This window comes from Ceratotherium simum, chromosome 7 (assembly GCF_057802395.1).
Source record: "Ceratotherium simum simum isolate JZ-2026a chromosome 7, ASM5780239v1, whole genome shotgun sequence".
NCBI lineage: Eukaryota > Metazoa > Chordata > Mammalia > Perissodactyla > Rhinocerotidae > Ceratotherium > Ceratotherium simum.
Window position 1 is genome coordinate 13,420,224 of NC_141906.1, and position 15,094 is coordinate 13,435,317.

Consider the following 15,094-nt stretch of genomic DNA (forward strand, 5'->3'; position numbering starts at 1 on the left):
GGGAGGGTTATTTTGGAAACTCTTTCATTAAGGCCCTTGTGAGCCGTTCCAGGGACTCACACTCGGATGGGCTTTGGTGATAGGAGGACCAAGAAAAGAAGTGCTGAAGTGGAAGAGGGGGCCAGAAGTCCCCCTCTCACAAGCGAGCAGATTGCCCGATAACTTTCCTTCCACAACTCCTATTTCCAACCTCTCCTCCAGACCTCCAGGCTCTGTGTTGCCTTCTGGAGATCTGGCATGCTAAAGGTCATCCTGAAAGAATGCTGCTTAGATAGGCTCCTGGGAAACTGGTTCAAAGGATGGGGCTGGGATGCAGACTTGACTGGACCAGGGAGGCTGGGTTGGGCAGGTTGCTTTCAGCCTCAGAGCAAGTTGTAATCTTGTGCTGAGATGTGGCTCTGCCTTTGCTTGTTACAACCAACCAGAGGTCCGGAGCTGGGAGAGCCCTCCTCCCCCACTCTCACAAACACACAGACATGAAGTAAGGAGTCATGTGACAATGAGATAACCTCTGATTACATCTCCAGCCGTGACCTCTCCCCTGAGCGGAGACTGCCACAGTTCACTGCCTTTGGGACGTCTCCGAAAGGAACTCTAATGGCCACCTCAAACCTAATGTGTCCAAAACAGAGTTCTTGGTTCATTTTAATGCCTCCTCTTCCCTTTGATTTCGTGTCCCCTCAGGCTTAATCATCTCAGGAAAATGCACTGGCATCCAGTCTGTTGCTGAGACTAAAACTTGGGAGTCTTCTTTGCTTGTCTTTTTCTTTCACCCCTGTCATAAATTCCTTCGGTAGTGAAATTGGCTCTTTCTTTCACCTCTGTCATAAATCCCTTCGGTAGTGAAATTGGCTCTTTCTTTCACCTCTGTCATAAATCCCTTTGGTAATGAAATTGGCACCAAGACATTTTGTACAACTGAATCCCCTTCAGCATTTTCACTGTTGCCATCTTACCAGCCACCTCCCTCTCTCGCCTGTACTCCTGCAGTGGTCTCTTTACCTGGTGTTTCTATGTTTCCCCACTTTTCAAAGGCATTGGAGTGGTGCTGCAGTCAGACCATCTGGGTTTGCATATTGGATACTCCACTTACCGTAATGGACAAGTTACCTAATCTCTCTGTGCCTGGGTTTTGTCATCTGTAAAACTGGGATAATATAGTACTCATATCAAAAATTTTCATGGGGATTAAAGGAGATCCTACATATAAAGGTCTTTGGACAGGTCAGAGCACATAGTTAAAGCACTAAAGAAACACTAGTTTTTTGTTTATTGTCCCCAGAACCCAGGCCATTCTCCATATAAAAGCCACAGAAGTCCCTTTAGAAAGTAACTCAGATCAGGCCTCTTCCATGGCACGATCTTTTCTTTTAAACCCTTCCATGGCTTCCTATTGCATTTGGAAGAGAATCCAAATTCCCACCATGTATTCCATGGTCCTCCATCGCCCTCACTGTCTGACTCCCCAGCCTCACCTTTTGCTGTCCTCCCCACTGGTCCCTGAGTTCCAGCCTCACTGTCCTTCCATCCCAGGAATGCACTTATGTAGTTTGTTCCCAGTCTTCTTGTGCCTGACATGCTCTTCCCATAGATCATAGTTTAAATGCTACGTCTTAGAGGCCTTTCCTGATACATACCCTGAACCTGCATATCACTCAATCATATCACTGTTTTATTTTCTTCATATCAATCTCTGAAATTCTTTGTTTACTTGTTTATCTTTATTTTTGTGCCTCTGTCTCTTTTGTCATTCACTTCTGTATCTTCTGTGCCTACAATGTCTGACTGTAGAAGGCTCTGATAAGTGTTTATCCATTGAATGAATAATGATCACCACCATTTATTTAGTACCTACTGTGTCCCACACACTTACAAATTCTGTTATTTCATCCTCATGGCAATACTTACAAGGGTGGGTATTTTTAACTACATTTTAGAGTTGAGGAAATAGTGGCTCAGGGAAGCTGGTAAGTGGTGAGCCCAGATTTTAACTCAGGTCTGGCTGAGTCTGTGGAGTGTTTAGGTGATAACACTAGTGAATTCAGAGAGTTTATACCTGGCTTGTGAGTACAGGTGAGGCTAGACAGGTTTCAAAAGTATACCATCTTCATCCTTGTAAAAGAAAATGGTTTTAGAGCACTTCCCACGTACTAAGTGCTTCCTTTACTTGTATTTTCCTTTTTCTGGCATTCTTTGTCATGCCCTACTTTTGTTGTAATTTTGTTGAGGTTTCGTAAGAGGTATCAGTTGGATTCATTCAGCTTCAATTATGAATTGATTCAAGCCTACTTGGGTGACACCTGGTAGAAGGTAAGGGGAGACAAGTATGTTTGGCCCTCTGGGCTTTTTAGCTTTTAATGTATCAAAGTGTGGGCTCCAGACCACACACAGCCAAGTCACCTGGGGTACTGGCTAAAATGCAGATTCCTGGGCTCACCCTAGACCTTTGCCATGCCATTCTCTGGGTATGGATCCCTGGAATCTGCTTTTTAAAATAATCCCCTGGAGGTTTTTCTGATTAAAATGGATGTATGAAGATCATTGGTCATAGACATGTGATCTAGCTAATTAGGTGTTTTATGATTTGGTTTTCTTGATTTTTAAAAAAATCTGTATAGATTTTATAGCTTTATCTTTTATAGTTTTATAGGTATATATTTCGTTATAAATTCATTTTAGCAAAACTCTCATTTGGGTGGCTTTTGGTTTCCAACCATGGAGCAAGTAGGCTTTTTTCCCATCCTGTTGACCCCTAATCTCCAAGTCCCAGGCCCAAGCTGGCTTCCTTGGTCAGTGTTCAGTCTTTCCTGCTTAGGTGAAGCAGGCTTCCTCATTTCTGTCCCTTAGCTGATGCCTGGCTGGTGGAGGCTGGTCTTTTCTCGAGGTGGCTCTATAGTTGTACAAGAGTGGACTTTCTCATACATTTGGCCCCATTAAAGTCATTTTTAAAAATCAGGTTTGTTCTTATTAGTTCCTTCCCAGAATCAATTCTGGAATAATCAAAATTGCCACCTCTTGAAGTCTGTGCTTTCCTCCCCTCCATTGACTCTCTAAACAAAGGCCCCATGTTTTAATAGACACCATAACAGTAAAATTAGCTTTATTAGACTCTAGGTGGATTTAAAATGTAACCTAATGGCAGCTCTGTCTGGCTTGGAAGTCATGTGTTTTATTTTGAGCAGAGAATATAGTTAGTTGCAGTGCCTGGTAGGGGATTAAATGATTATTGAATTAAAGTGGCCAAATAACACAAGCATCCTTCATCTGTAGATGTTGCCCGGTGGTTTTTGCCCATTGTATTTTGAGAAACCTGGGCCCCCAGCTTGGAGGTTTAATCCCACCTGCTTTCTGTCCTTGACTTAAGAGTTCCTGAGCTATGCCACAAGAGAAATTCAGCACAGTTATCTTTCCCACTTCAGCTCCTTCATCTGGTTTGTGAGCACTCTAGGTTCTGGGAAAGCTTGAAATGTGAGGCAAATTGCAGTTTACCAGCTTTGTGCCTAAGGACCCACAACTAGCCAGCTCCTTCTCCCCCTAAAAGTTCCAGCATATACTTTCATTAAATAACACCCTACACTGAGGTGGTGCTGTTCACTTTGTTGTAATGCTTTTATATCCACCCCCTTAAAAGAAAAGGAGAGCCTTTATCAGACTGTTTAACAGAGGGAAACTGAGGCACAGATCATCCAACCAGTTACTGGCTGAGCCCAGTCTAATTTATGGCCTGTTCTTTTTCTACTGGTCCTTGCCTGTGTGCTTGGTTGCACCATCAGGTCTGGAAAAAGCAGGCTGAACAGTTTTTGGTCCTTAGGACCAAGGGTATACGCCTTACATTTTGTCAGCTTATTAAGAATCCAGAATATTTGGTAGAGATTTTCAGGGGTAGGGGAGATCCAGTAGTGGATGGTCGTGGCTGCTTCATTTTGAACCCTTTAGTCTAAGCTTCTAGGCATTATTATAAGCACAGCCCAGGAGGTAAATGTAAAAATAATTTTCTTGCCAGTTTTTCCTGCATGGTATCCTAGCGACGATGTACTGTCTGTCCTTGGATGTTGGGGCACCAACTGGGGCAGTATCAGAGCTTACAGAGGGGAGGGATATGAAGGGCATGGTCAGAGTCGCCTCTTTTAAGGTCAAGGCATAGTTTCTTTTTATCTTTTGGAGAGTTTTTAACCCGCTTATTTTTAGGGAGCATTTTATTTTCTGATTACCAAGATAATATATGTTTATTGTCAGACAACTTGGAAAACATAGAAAATCCCAAGGAAGGAAATAAAAATCAACTATAATTCCAACATTGTTAACATTTTGGTAAATATCCTTCTGGTAGTCTTTTTTCTGAACTGTCATACAATGGTTCTAAACTCAGAGTGTAAGGGAAAAGAATCTCATAAAGTCAAAATTACCCTAAACCACCATGGACAATAATTTTTATACACTCTAAATTTTGGAAACCACTGAACTGGACTCAAGGAGAGAACAACTGAAAACCCTATATGAAATGACAAGTTGAGGGAAAAAACATTCTACCTTTAAGATTACTATCAAATTCCTAATGGTGAGTAGATGGTGGAGAATTGAACTGTGTTCCTGTCTGTAAGGTTTATTCCATTCTGTTTTAATACCAAGCTTCTGTAACTTGAATATTGGTTAGTAGATTTACTTGTGAGGATGACATGCCATGATGGCATCACATTTTGCTCCAGGGGTAGGTTCTGAGTCAATCAGTGAGGAAAATGAACACAGTGCAACTCCGCCATAGGTGCTTACCACCCTGGCAACACACACACGTGCACACACACACACACAGAATTGGGATCATTTGTTTTGTAAACTTTGTTTTGTTTTATTCAACAGTAAATATTCTATTTATTATTTTTTCAAGTTGCATATATTCAGTTGTAAAGATGTCCCACAGTTTATTAACCAATCTCCTGTACATTGTACATTTAGGTTATTTCCAATTGTTTGCTGTTATAAAAATGATGAAATGAACAACCTTGTGGATAAACCTTTGCATTCATCCATAATTATGTCTTGAGGATAAATTCTTAGATGTGGAATCGATGGTTCAAATGATATGAACATTTTTAAGGCTTTTAATTCATATTGCTAATTTTTCCCCGGGAACATTGTATGCTTCCTTCAAAGCGTCTATTTCCCAGCATTACTGGAAGTTATTATTCAAGAGTCTTCCATAGCATGCCTTTTTTTTTTTTGGATGACCCAGAGCTTCTATTCATTGTCTGGCCAATTTATCCTGGAAAGAATAAAAGAAATGAGGCTAGAGATGATAAATGCTGGTGGCCAGGTTCATGTGGGAGGGACAGAGACAGATAACAGGAAAAGGATGAGCTTGGAGACCATATCTTTACTCCTGCCTCCAAGTTATCTTCAGCAGACATCTAAAGACAATATTACTTAATACTTAAAGGGCATATGTAGTTTTAAGAGCATATTCAATATTATAATTTTTGATTTGGAAAATGATTTGATGTCTTATCATATGTAGATGCTACAGAACAGGAATGACAGTTGTATATTTCTCCAAAAGGGAGTATGGGTTTTAAAAAATAAATGGAGAAACACTGTCCTAATCCAACCCCTCATATTAGATAGAGAAGGTGAAATCAGCGAGTGGAAGGGATTTCTGTAGAGCCACACAGCAAACTGGTGATGCAGTTGGAGTCAGAAGTAAAAGCTCCCAACTCCCTGTTCAGAGCTCTTTCATTGAGGTGGGAGAGCATGGTTCAGGGAGAGATGAGAAAACAGACATAAGGGTCTCTTTGGACCCTTATGACGAGAGACGGCCAGGCTCTCTTCCAGGGCCTGTAAGCTGCCCCATGCCCCCTCCTGGACAAAGGTCCCGGTGTCTCCAGCATGGCAGTTCACTTCTGCTTGATCATTGCCATCTGTGAATGGGAGTGAGCTTACACTTTAATAACCAGGGTCTTTGCCTGAACTTTCCCTCCTCCTGGATAATTTCTCCTCATCATGCCTCAGCAGCTCAAATGTCACCTCCTCAGGGAAGCCTTTCCTGACTGCCAAGATAGTTGGGGGTCTCTGTGTGCATTCTTATAGCACCTGTTACCTGGAATACCCTTGTAACAATTATAATTACCTTGCTTTGCATTTAATATCTCTCTCCCTGACTAGACTGAATGGTCTATGAGTGTAGGTTGTTTATCTTCTGTCTGTTGCTCCTGGCACATATTGAGCCTTAAATGCTTGAATGTTTGCCTATTTGTATGCATGCTAATAAGTGAATTAAGTGTGTGTGTGTGTGTGTGTGGTGGGCTGCTAAGCAGTGCTGCTTCTGATTGCCTGCAGAACCAGGAGAGCTGTCCCTTATTGCCAAGGACATTAAAAGAAGAGAGAAAGAGGGGCTGGCCCGGTGGGGCAAGCACTTAAGTGCGAGCTATCCGCTGTGGCGGCCCAGGGTTCGCTGGTTCAGATCCCAGGCGTGCACCTACGCACTGCTTGTTAAGCCATGCTGTGGCGGCATTCCAAATAAAGTAGAGGAAGATGGGCACAGATGTTAGCCCAGGGCCAGTCTTCCTCAGGAAAAAAAAAAAAAGGATTGGCAGATGTTAGCACAGGGCTGATCTCCTCACAAAAAAAAAAAAAAAAAAAAAGAGAGAAAGAAAGAATACCCAGTTGAGACTGCTAATGTAGAGACAAGCCAGAGGGTATGGTCTGCTTCACTGGGTGCTGGAGAGCCGCCTCCTGGGTGATGGGGTCAGCAACCACATCAACCAAGCATTCATTCCTGGCTTGCCAGAATCAGCCCGGCAATTTAATAGAGGTGGTTAGAGAGGAGCCTCCTTGAGTCATTCTGGTGAAGAGAATTCAAGGTCAGGGCTCTCTGCTTGGCGGGGAGAGGACAGCAACGTGGGTCACCCGCAGCCTGGGCTTCACAGTAGATGGGCACTTGCGACAAGGGCTGTAAGGTCTGCTGGTGGGTGGCTGGGCTCCAGAGCAGCGCTGCTGTTAGGCGGCAGGTCCTGCCCCCTCCACCGGTTTCCTTCCTCCTCCTTGGTCTCCCTACCCACTCCTGCTTGCAGCATCCTCTGCAAGGAGAGGAATGTGCCGCGCTGAGACGCGCTGTCCTGCTGGAGCGGCGGCACGCGGGGCGCGCTCTGGACCGCCAGGGTCCGCCGTCTGGCGCCGCGCCACGTGCTCTCATCTGCGCTGATGTCAAGTGGGTGTGGGCTCTTAGAGAAGGCCCAGGCGAGGACGAGGAGGGCGCGCGATGCGCCGCGGGCGCGCTGAGGCCCCAGCGCGCTCCGCCGCCCAGTGCTGCTGACCGGTGGCCGGCCCGGGCTCGCGGAGTGGGCGCATGGAGCCGCGGCGCTGCCCGCCCAGGGACGCTTGCCCCGCCGCCCTGGAGGGCTGGCAGGGGCCGCCGCGGGGGACCTGCAGGTGTGTCCGCGCGCCGTAACTTTCGGGGGGCTGCGGGGTGTTGGGTCGGCAGGGTGCACGGTGCACGGGCTGCATTGGGGGGTGCTGTTGTGCCTGGCCGCTGGCGTTACGGGAGCTGGTTTGTCCCCGGCCGGCCATCGGCGTGGGAGCCGCAGCTCGCCGCTGGAGTTTTCAGCGAGAGAATTCATTGAGCCGGCGCCGGGCTTTGGGTTACTCATTGGGAAGGGCGCCGAGGGAGCTGCCTTGTTGTTTTGAGAATTGAGTCTCCAAGTACAGCCTGCGTTCATGGTGACAGGATTCTCTCTCAGCAGACAGGGCAGCTTCCCGAAATCGGCTGTGGTTGGGAACACTGGTCAGTGGGGGGGGGGGGCAGAGGCAACCTCCCCACCCGTTCCGCCCCGCGCGCCCGCCCCTCCTCCCCCTCTTTACCCCCATCCCACCCTCCTTCTGGTTGGGAGCCGGCTAAGGAGGAGGTAAGGGGTCAGCTTCCCGCCGTTGACAGGTCTGGTTTCAGACACACCTTCCCGGAGGAATGCGGAGGCTTTGTTCCAGGCGCCCGTCCCAGCCCCGAGCCCAGAAGCCCGCGGGCGTGGGGCCGGGGCTCCGGTGCCATTACTCATCTTTTATGGCAACGCCGGCGAGCTCCCGGGTAGGCAAGTTAATTATTAGTGTGTCTAGGCTTTAGAGAGAGAATCTGGAAATGAGGTTGGTGGGTTGCAGGTTTTTCTTTACCTTTTTTGGCTTTGGCAATCAAGGTTTAAGCCCAAGGTATTGCAGCCTAGTTCCTGAGAAAGATGCTGGTATTCCCCCAGTGACTGGCACTCCGAGGAAGGGATCCCTGTTCACCATCTATGGGACAGCCTGTCTCCTTTGGGAGGACAGAAAGGGAGCATCTCCGGGTTTTTATCTGCTTTTGAACAAGCGGGTACCCTTCCTCCTTTGCCTTGCGCAACTAACCTCCTTCCCACCCCTGCCTCAGAGCAGCTTCCTGATGAAGCTTCCAGGCCAGGTGTGTGAGACCTGAGTCCTCAGCCGGCAGTCTGAAGCCTAATGAAAAGTGCTGCCCTGTCCCAGCCCCAGTGCCTGAAAACCTCTGCACCTGCTCGACAAGTGGCCTTGGGTGTATTTCAAGCCCCTGGTCTCTAAGACTGTGGGCAGAAGCAAAAGTGTCTGCCGGGTGGTCACCTCACCTGCTCTCCCAGTGCCCTCTGCGCCCAGAGAGGGAGGAGGTCAAGGTGGGGAAGAGCTGAGGGCGGAGTTGCCTCAGAGTGGTTTCAGTTTCCCTTCCCGCGTGGCTGGGAGAAGGTGGATTCTAGGACTGGTAGTCTCACCAGGTGTGCTCTATGTGTGCTGGGGTATTTCCGGGCAGCCCCTATTGAATGGGAATGGAAGGGCTCAGGCTTAAATAGAGGACTGTGGATGGGGCTTGGCTTTGGGGAGGTGGGTTGCATGGGGGCTGGTTGAAGGCAGGCCTGAGGAGATTTTTGCCTCAGCTGGAGCCTGAGGAGAGTGGCCCAACTCAGCCGTCCTGGCAGCATTGTGACTTAGAGACCTGGGAAGCTGTTCTTTCTTTGTCAGCTTAGGATAGAGTCCTCAGCTTTGTAAGCTAAAGGGTTAGTGGATCTGTAGAGTAAGTGTGATGAGAAATTAGCATGTCTTGGAAGTTGACACTCTTAGGAGTACAAGAGGGAGCTGGGCTTATGGGGGTGAGGAGTGTGTAGAAGGGGGATGGGCATATGGTGGTGAGAGGTGTGTAGAGGGGGGTGGGTTTATGGGCGTGAGGAGTGTGTAGAGGGGATGGGCTTATGGGGGTGAGGAGTGTGTAGAGGGGGCATGGGCATATGGGGGTGAGGAGTGTGTAGAGGGGATGGGCATATGGGGATGAGGAGTGTGTAGGGGGATGGGCATATGGGGGTAAGGAGTGTGTACAGGGGGATGGGCATATGGGGATGAGGAGTGTGTAGGGGGGATGGGCATATGGGGGTGAGAGATGTGTAGAGAGGGATGGACTTATAGGGGTGAAGAGTGTAGGTATTACAGGGTGGGCTGGCTGAGTTTTCCCGGTTCTTGTTCGGCGTCGCAAAAGACTTTGTGAGCGAACACACCAAGTCAAGTTCAAAGCAAGAAGAGATTTATTTGCAAAGCGAAAGTACACTCCAAGAGAGGGAGCAGGCAGGCTCGAGGTGAGCAACTGTGCCGGGGCTTGCGTAATTTTTAGGTATATATAGGTGGTGGAGGGGTATAGGAGGAGATTGAAGGGGGTCTGTCCAATTGGCTTGTTGCCCCTCCCAACATGAGGGAGTTTTTTCCCCTAGATGGCCCTTGGTGGATCTGTCATGGCTTCTATGCCCTGCAAGGGGGGTGAAAACCGCAATGTAAATTTATTATGATTTTAGTATAATGAGGGTGAGGTTAGGGGGCAGCAGGTGGAAGCTAGCTCTGTGCATGAGCGAGCTGCAAAACAGGACGTTGTTGGTGTTGAAGGGGGCCCTCCGAAGAGGCTGCTTCTATTGTGGTTTGTCAGCTTTTCTCCCTTCCCCTGCTCATGTCTGACTTACTACAGTATTCCCCCCTCAAGAGATCTGGGCCCTTGGAATCTTACAAGGGAGTAGGGGTGGAGGTCAGATCTTCTGTAGCTGCTTCCTGCTGGTAGGGGTTGTAGGCCTACCTGAGGGTCCCAGAACCTCTTGCTCTCTGTCAGGGGAGAAGGGCTAAAAGGAAGTTTCGGTTTTGCTCCTCGGTGGCTCTGAGTTGGATGTCAGTCCATGGAAGGTGGCACGTGCATCATCTGATGGCTGACGGATGGGTCTGTATCCCTATTGGAGGACTGTTTGTAGTCTGATGGCCTCTGGGTGAGAGGAAACAAATTTAACAAGTAAGTTAAAAATACAGGGTCCAAATATGAGAAGACAGAGGATGATGATAATAGGGGCCTAGGAGAGTTTGTAACCACTCAATGGGCAGGATTGATTTTGCTTTGGTCTACAACATGGTTGCAATTTCAAAGGGGTTAGGGGAGCCCATGGTGGTATTGGGAGTAAATACCAGTTGTTTGAAACAGGCCCAGCAGTCCGTCAGATTGTATATTCCGGATATTGCTTGTACCCATTGCCATACAGAGTTATGTCTCCAAGAGAGGGGTTTGCTGTGGGTCGAGAGGATGTAAAAAGTGGAAAGAACGAGGAATGGGAGTAGGAGGTGATGTATGTGGGGCGGGTTTACTTATCTCTCAGTGGCCTGCTCGCAAGAGTACTCAGGGCTGGAGTTTGCCTTGGGGTCCTGCTGAGAGTGGAAGGGTGTAGGCTTTATCCTAGTCATATGTATCCAGCTGGAGATGCCCTGTAATGTTACAGCTGTAGGACTGCTTAGCAACACCTGATATGGCCCTTTCCTTTTAGGCTATAGTTGGTCCCTGGGGGAGTCTTTCTTTTGTGGTTTTAACATGAGTGGTCTTAGTGTTAATTTCGTAGTTTTCTCAAGAGCAGTGAGTTAGTCTCCTGGGGTGCACCCCTCCTGATGTTGGTTCCCAACTGTGAATTACCATAGAAGAGTCTCTGAGGCAAGTGAGGGGTTGATTAAAGCTCCTGAGTTTTGTATGCCCATTTATCCCGGTTACAGGAGAAGAGTTGAGGGACAACGGCCCTGGGGTATGGGTGACGGCAGAGTAGGTGGCTCCCGTATCCAGTAAGAAAGTAACAGCCTTACCTGCCACGTCAAAGGTTATCTGAGGCTCCTGTGGTGTGATGGCGAGTGTGAGCCAAGGGACCTTGGGCCCTGTCAGTCATCCTCGTGAGACGATAGGATTCGGGTTGTCCCCGGCCCTGGAGAGAGCTGGGGGCAGTCCTTCCTCCAGTAAGCCTTAAGTCTATGGAGTGGACAAGGTGTGGTGGGCACGACTTAGTCTGAGGACGTTCCTGCTTCCAATGCCCCTCTTGTCCACAGAGGTGATGGTTTTCTTGCTTAGAGCTCTGGCGAGGGCAGTGGCTCTGACCAGGGCTTCCCGGGTCCTGCCCTCGCCTTAGGGCCTTTCACCAGGTAACCCTGAGGTGGGTTGGCGGCCAAAGCCATGGCCAACAGTGGGGCCTTATATTTAGTTTTCTGAGCTTTCTCTGCCTCCTTTGTCCGGTCCCAATTGTTAGACACCCTAAAGGCCATGTCCATCAACTGATTGATGGGTGTTTGGGGTCCCAGAGTAGCCTTTTGTAATTTTCTCCTGAGGTTTGGGGTTGACTGGGTTATAAAATGCATCCCTAAAAGAGTTCTACAAGTGGACAGGATGACATGCATGTCAGCCCAGGTTAGGCTGAATGAGAGTGTTAAACCCTCAAATTTTTAACAAAGTGGGAGTGATCCTCTGAAAATCTACCAAGCTTGTTTTGGCTGCCACTTAGGTCAGCCATGGAGAAGGGCACATGGAGCCACATCGTTCCTCCCTCAGGACTAGGGACCTCACGCAAGGGGAGGGACTTGAGGATTGTGAAGGGAGGGTGGCACTTTTTAGATCTGGTGTTCCTGCCCTGGGCACTTGGAGATCTGAAAAGTTAAGTGTAGGTTGAAATTGATATAGGTAAGGGGTAGCAGATTTAGGAGATGTGTGGCAAATCTAGCAATCTGTAAGATTTTGTCCCTTTGCTATAGTTGGTGACGTTGTGTAAGATAATTATCATACCCAGTCTTGCAGCACGTGAACAAAAGGACAAGGGAAAGAAGCAACAAGTAAGGTGGAAGAAAACGAAGGGAAAGTGCCAAGGGGCACCAGAAGAAGCTCACTCACCTGCGGTCAGGTGAGAACTTGGCCAAATTGTGTTGCGCGCAGACTTTGGTCTCAATTTGGTGGTGAGGAGCACTTTCTGAGGTCCCATCTGGATCTTTAGAGAATTTTCCTAATTTTTGCTGGCACTGCACCAGTTCAGACATAGAAAAGGCTACCTGCGCTCATATGGTCCCTGCCTGGCCATTGGCTAATTTGTGGAGGGGGTATAGTCCAGATGGGACTTCCCTGTTAGTTTGAGGGGGTGCGGTGGGCAAGGGAGGCTGATAAGCTGGCAGTGACATAGGGGTGGGGTAGGTGTGAGCCCTGATTTTGGGTCTTTTGGTTGAGAAGGGGCCTCAGTCTCCTCAGTCCTGAGGGCCACCAATAGTGTCGGGTGTATTTTGGGTCATGGGCCGACACTTCTCTGTGCATGTGTTGTATTAATAGAGTCATCCCCTTAGAGCCACCAAGGCCTGAACGTAGGGGATTTTTGATCATTTCCCTTCACCTCTGTAAAACAGGTCCAATTGCAATAAGGTATTATAATTTAGGCTGCCCTTCTCTGGCCAGATTTTTCCATCCCCTAACTTATATTGTGGCCATGCCGTATTACAGAAGAAAATGAGTTTTTTCCTCTTGAGGCTGTCCAGAGACAGTTGCTCCCGATTCTTAAGGATGCACACCAGACGGGAGGTTTTTGGGATGGATGCTGTAGAACCCATACTCTTCAGGGAGAGGTTCCTCTTGCAAAAAGAGGTATGGATGCTATAACTGATAGCCTGGTTTGTAGTGCTCACGGGAAAGTAGGAACCCTGGGACTCTAACCCAGGGTACTCTGGGACTCTAACCTGGAGCGTGGGGGCTTGGGCCCATTCCCGAACTTGAGGTCAGGAGAAAGTGGGAACCCTGGGACTCTAACCCGGAGTGTGGGGGCTCAGGCCCATTCCTGGATTTGAGGAGTTTGGGTTTGTAGTACTCATAACCTTCAGGGAGAGTGTGAGGGGCAGCCAAGGGAGAGTGGGCGTCCCCATCGTCCCCCTGCCCTGACCAGATCACATACTGCTGAGGGAGCTGGGAGCGACCCTTTGTCCCTCTAGCAGGTTCCCTGGGACTCGCCATACACAGGGCACTCCGGGACTCGCCATACCCAGAGTGTACGGAGTGTGGGACTTGCCATACCCACTATATGCGATCTCCCCGTTGGCCCCGACATCTCGGTGGCTGGTGTCCTATCCCCCATGGGCGTCCATGAAGACAAGGACCTTCCTGAGGTTTACGGTACAACCTATGGCCAATTATACTGGGCCTCCAAGAGCCCCAGAGTACCGTGGGTTAGAGTCCCAGGGTTCCTACTTTCCCCTACGTACTGTAAAACCAGACTATCAATTATAGCATCCATACCTCTTCTTGCAGGAGGAACCTCCCCCCGAAGAGCATGGACTCTACAGGGTTCTCGAGGGTGAATGATTCACCCTCGTTCATGGGTAAATCTGTTTGGGACGTAGTGTCCTGATGGAACATTGCCCTCAAGCAGTCCCATAAAACCTGATCTATAAGTCTCCATAGTATTTGGTGGCTGGTGATGGTCGCTAAGGTAGGGGGTGTTTGAGTCAAACTGACCTGGCTTTGTCTGATCCATAAAAATTTGTGGATTTCTCTAAGTTTATCAGATGTCCAGGTAGAACTGACTGTCAGATGTATGTCACAGAGAATTTTGACCCGGTGACATTTTATGAAGTGCCTAATGAAATAGACCCGTAAGCTAAAATCCTGATGTTGGGGGTCTCTAACTCAATCAGAAAAAGGGCTCATAACTCAACCGTTTGTGGCCCGCACAAGTGCAACGCTTAGGCGAAAAGGAACAGGACCAGAGTGACAGCTTGCAGAGAAGTTCGCAGACTTTAGAGCCCCACTGCCAGCTGAAAAGGACATCAAAATAAACATGGGCAGCAGCAGCAGAGACAAGGCAAGGGGGAGGCTTTGGTTCCCCCATGACGGGAAAAGACAAAGATGGGAGTAAGAAATGTCAGAGACAGAGAGAAGTAAGGAGGCCTGGTTGTGGGTGATCTAGGTGCCTAAAAGGGGACGTTGCCATGGGGTGGGAATGTGTGTGCTTGACTGGGTTCCTGTTTGTGGCATGGACATTGTCTTGTGGCTGGTGGGGACTAAGATTTAACCCTGTTCTATGACCAGCTCATCCTGTCACAGGTGACTTCTTTTAGGTGGTGAGCGCCCTGATGGCTTTTAACTGCTCAACCTGTGCCCACCCTGTGTGCGGCTTTTTGCGCTCTTGTCAGGCCAGAAAAGAGAAATAGGGGAGGAAGAGAGAGATTTGGTAGTGTGACAGAGAGGAGGACAGTTCCTCTAGCGCAAGGGAGGCGAGGAATGTAGACTCACCACTGGTTGATTGTCAGTTGTTTATACCCTCCTGGCTGGCTCGCCAAAGATATTACTGGGTGGGCTGGCTGGGTTTTCCAGGTTCTTGTTCGGCATCGCAAAAGAATTTGTGAGTGAACACACGAAGTAATGTTCAAAGCAAGAAGGGGTTTATTTGCAAAGCGAAAGTACACTCCAAGAGAGGGAGCAGGCAGGCTCGAGGTGAGCAACTACCCCAGGGCTTGAGTAATTTTTAGGTTACATAGGTGGTGGAGGGGTATAGGAGGGGATTGAAGGGGGTCTGTCCAATTGGCTTGTTGTCCCCTCCCTCATGTCGGGAGGGGGAGTATTTTCCCTTAGATGGCCCTTGGTGGAACTATCATGGCTTCTGTCCCCCGCAAGGGCGATCAAAACCGCAATGTAAATTTATTATGATTTTAGTATAATGAAGGTGACGTTAGGGGGCAGCAGGTGGAAGCTAGCTCTGTGCATGAGCCAGCTGCGAAACAGGATGTTTTTGGTGTTGAAGGGGGCCCTCCGAAG

General features: G+C 48.5%; 1 protein-coding gene and 1 long non-coding RNA gene across 12 annotated transcripts in view; one reads left to right on the top strand and one right to left on the bottom strand.

Moving 5' to 3' along the window:
• The window catches only part of PLEKHA7 (pleckstrin homology domain containing A7), a 214,460-nt gene that overhangs the window by 68,264 nt on the left and 131,102 nt on the right, over positions 1 to 15,094 (top strand). The window contains exon 1 of one of the 11 annotated variants that reach the window (XM_087433160.1): positions 6,947 to 7,422. The exons of the other annotated variants lie outside the window; for them this stretch is intronic. Coding sequence (XP_087289286.1) covers positions 7,340 to 7,422 — 83 coding nt within the window. The 5' untranslated portion in view covers positions 6,947 to 7,339. Of the gene's footprint in view, positions 1 to 6,946; positions 7,423 to 15,094 lie in introns of those variants that run through there. 11 annotated transcript variants of the gene reach the window in all.
• Positions 9,601 to 14,737, bottom strand: LOC147916553 (uncharacterized). Its single transcript, XR_015552665.1, has 3 exons — positions 14,573 to 14,737; positions 10,091 to 10,270; positions 9,601 to 9,772 (listed from the first exon to the last, which is right to left on the bottom strand). It is a non-coding gene; the product is annotated as an uncharacterized LOC147916553 (long non-coding RNA).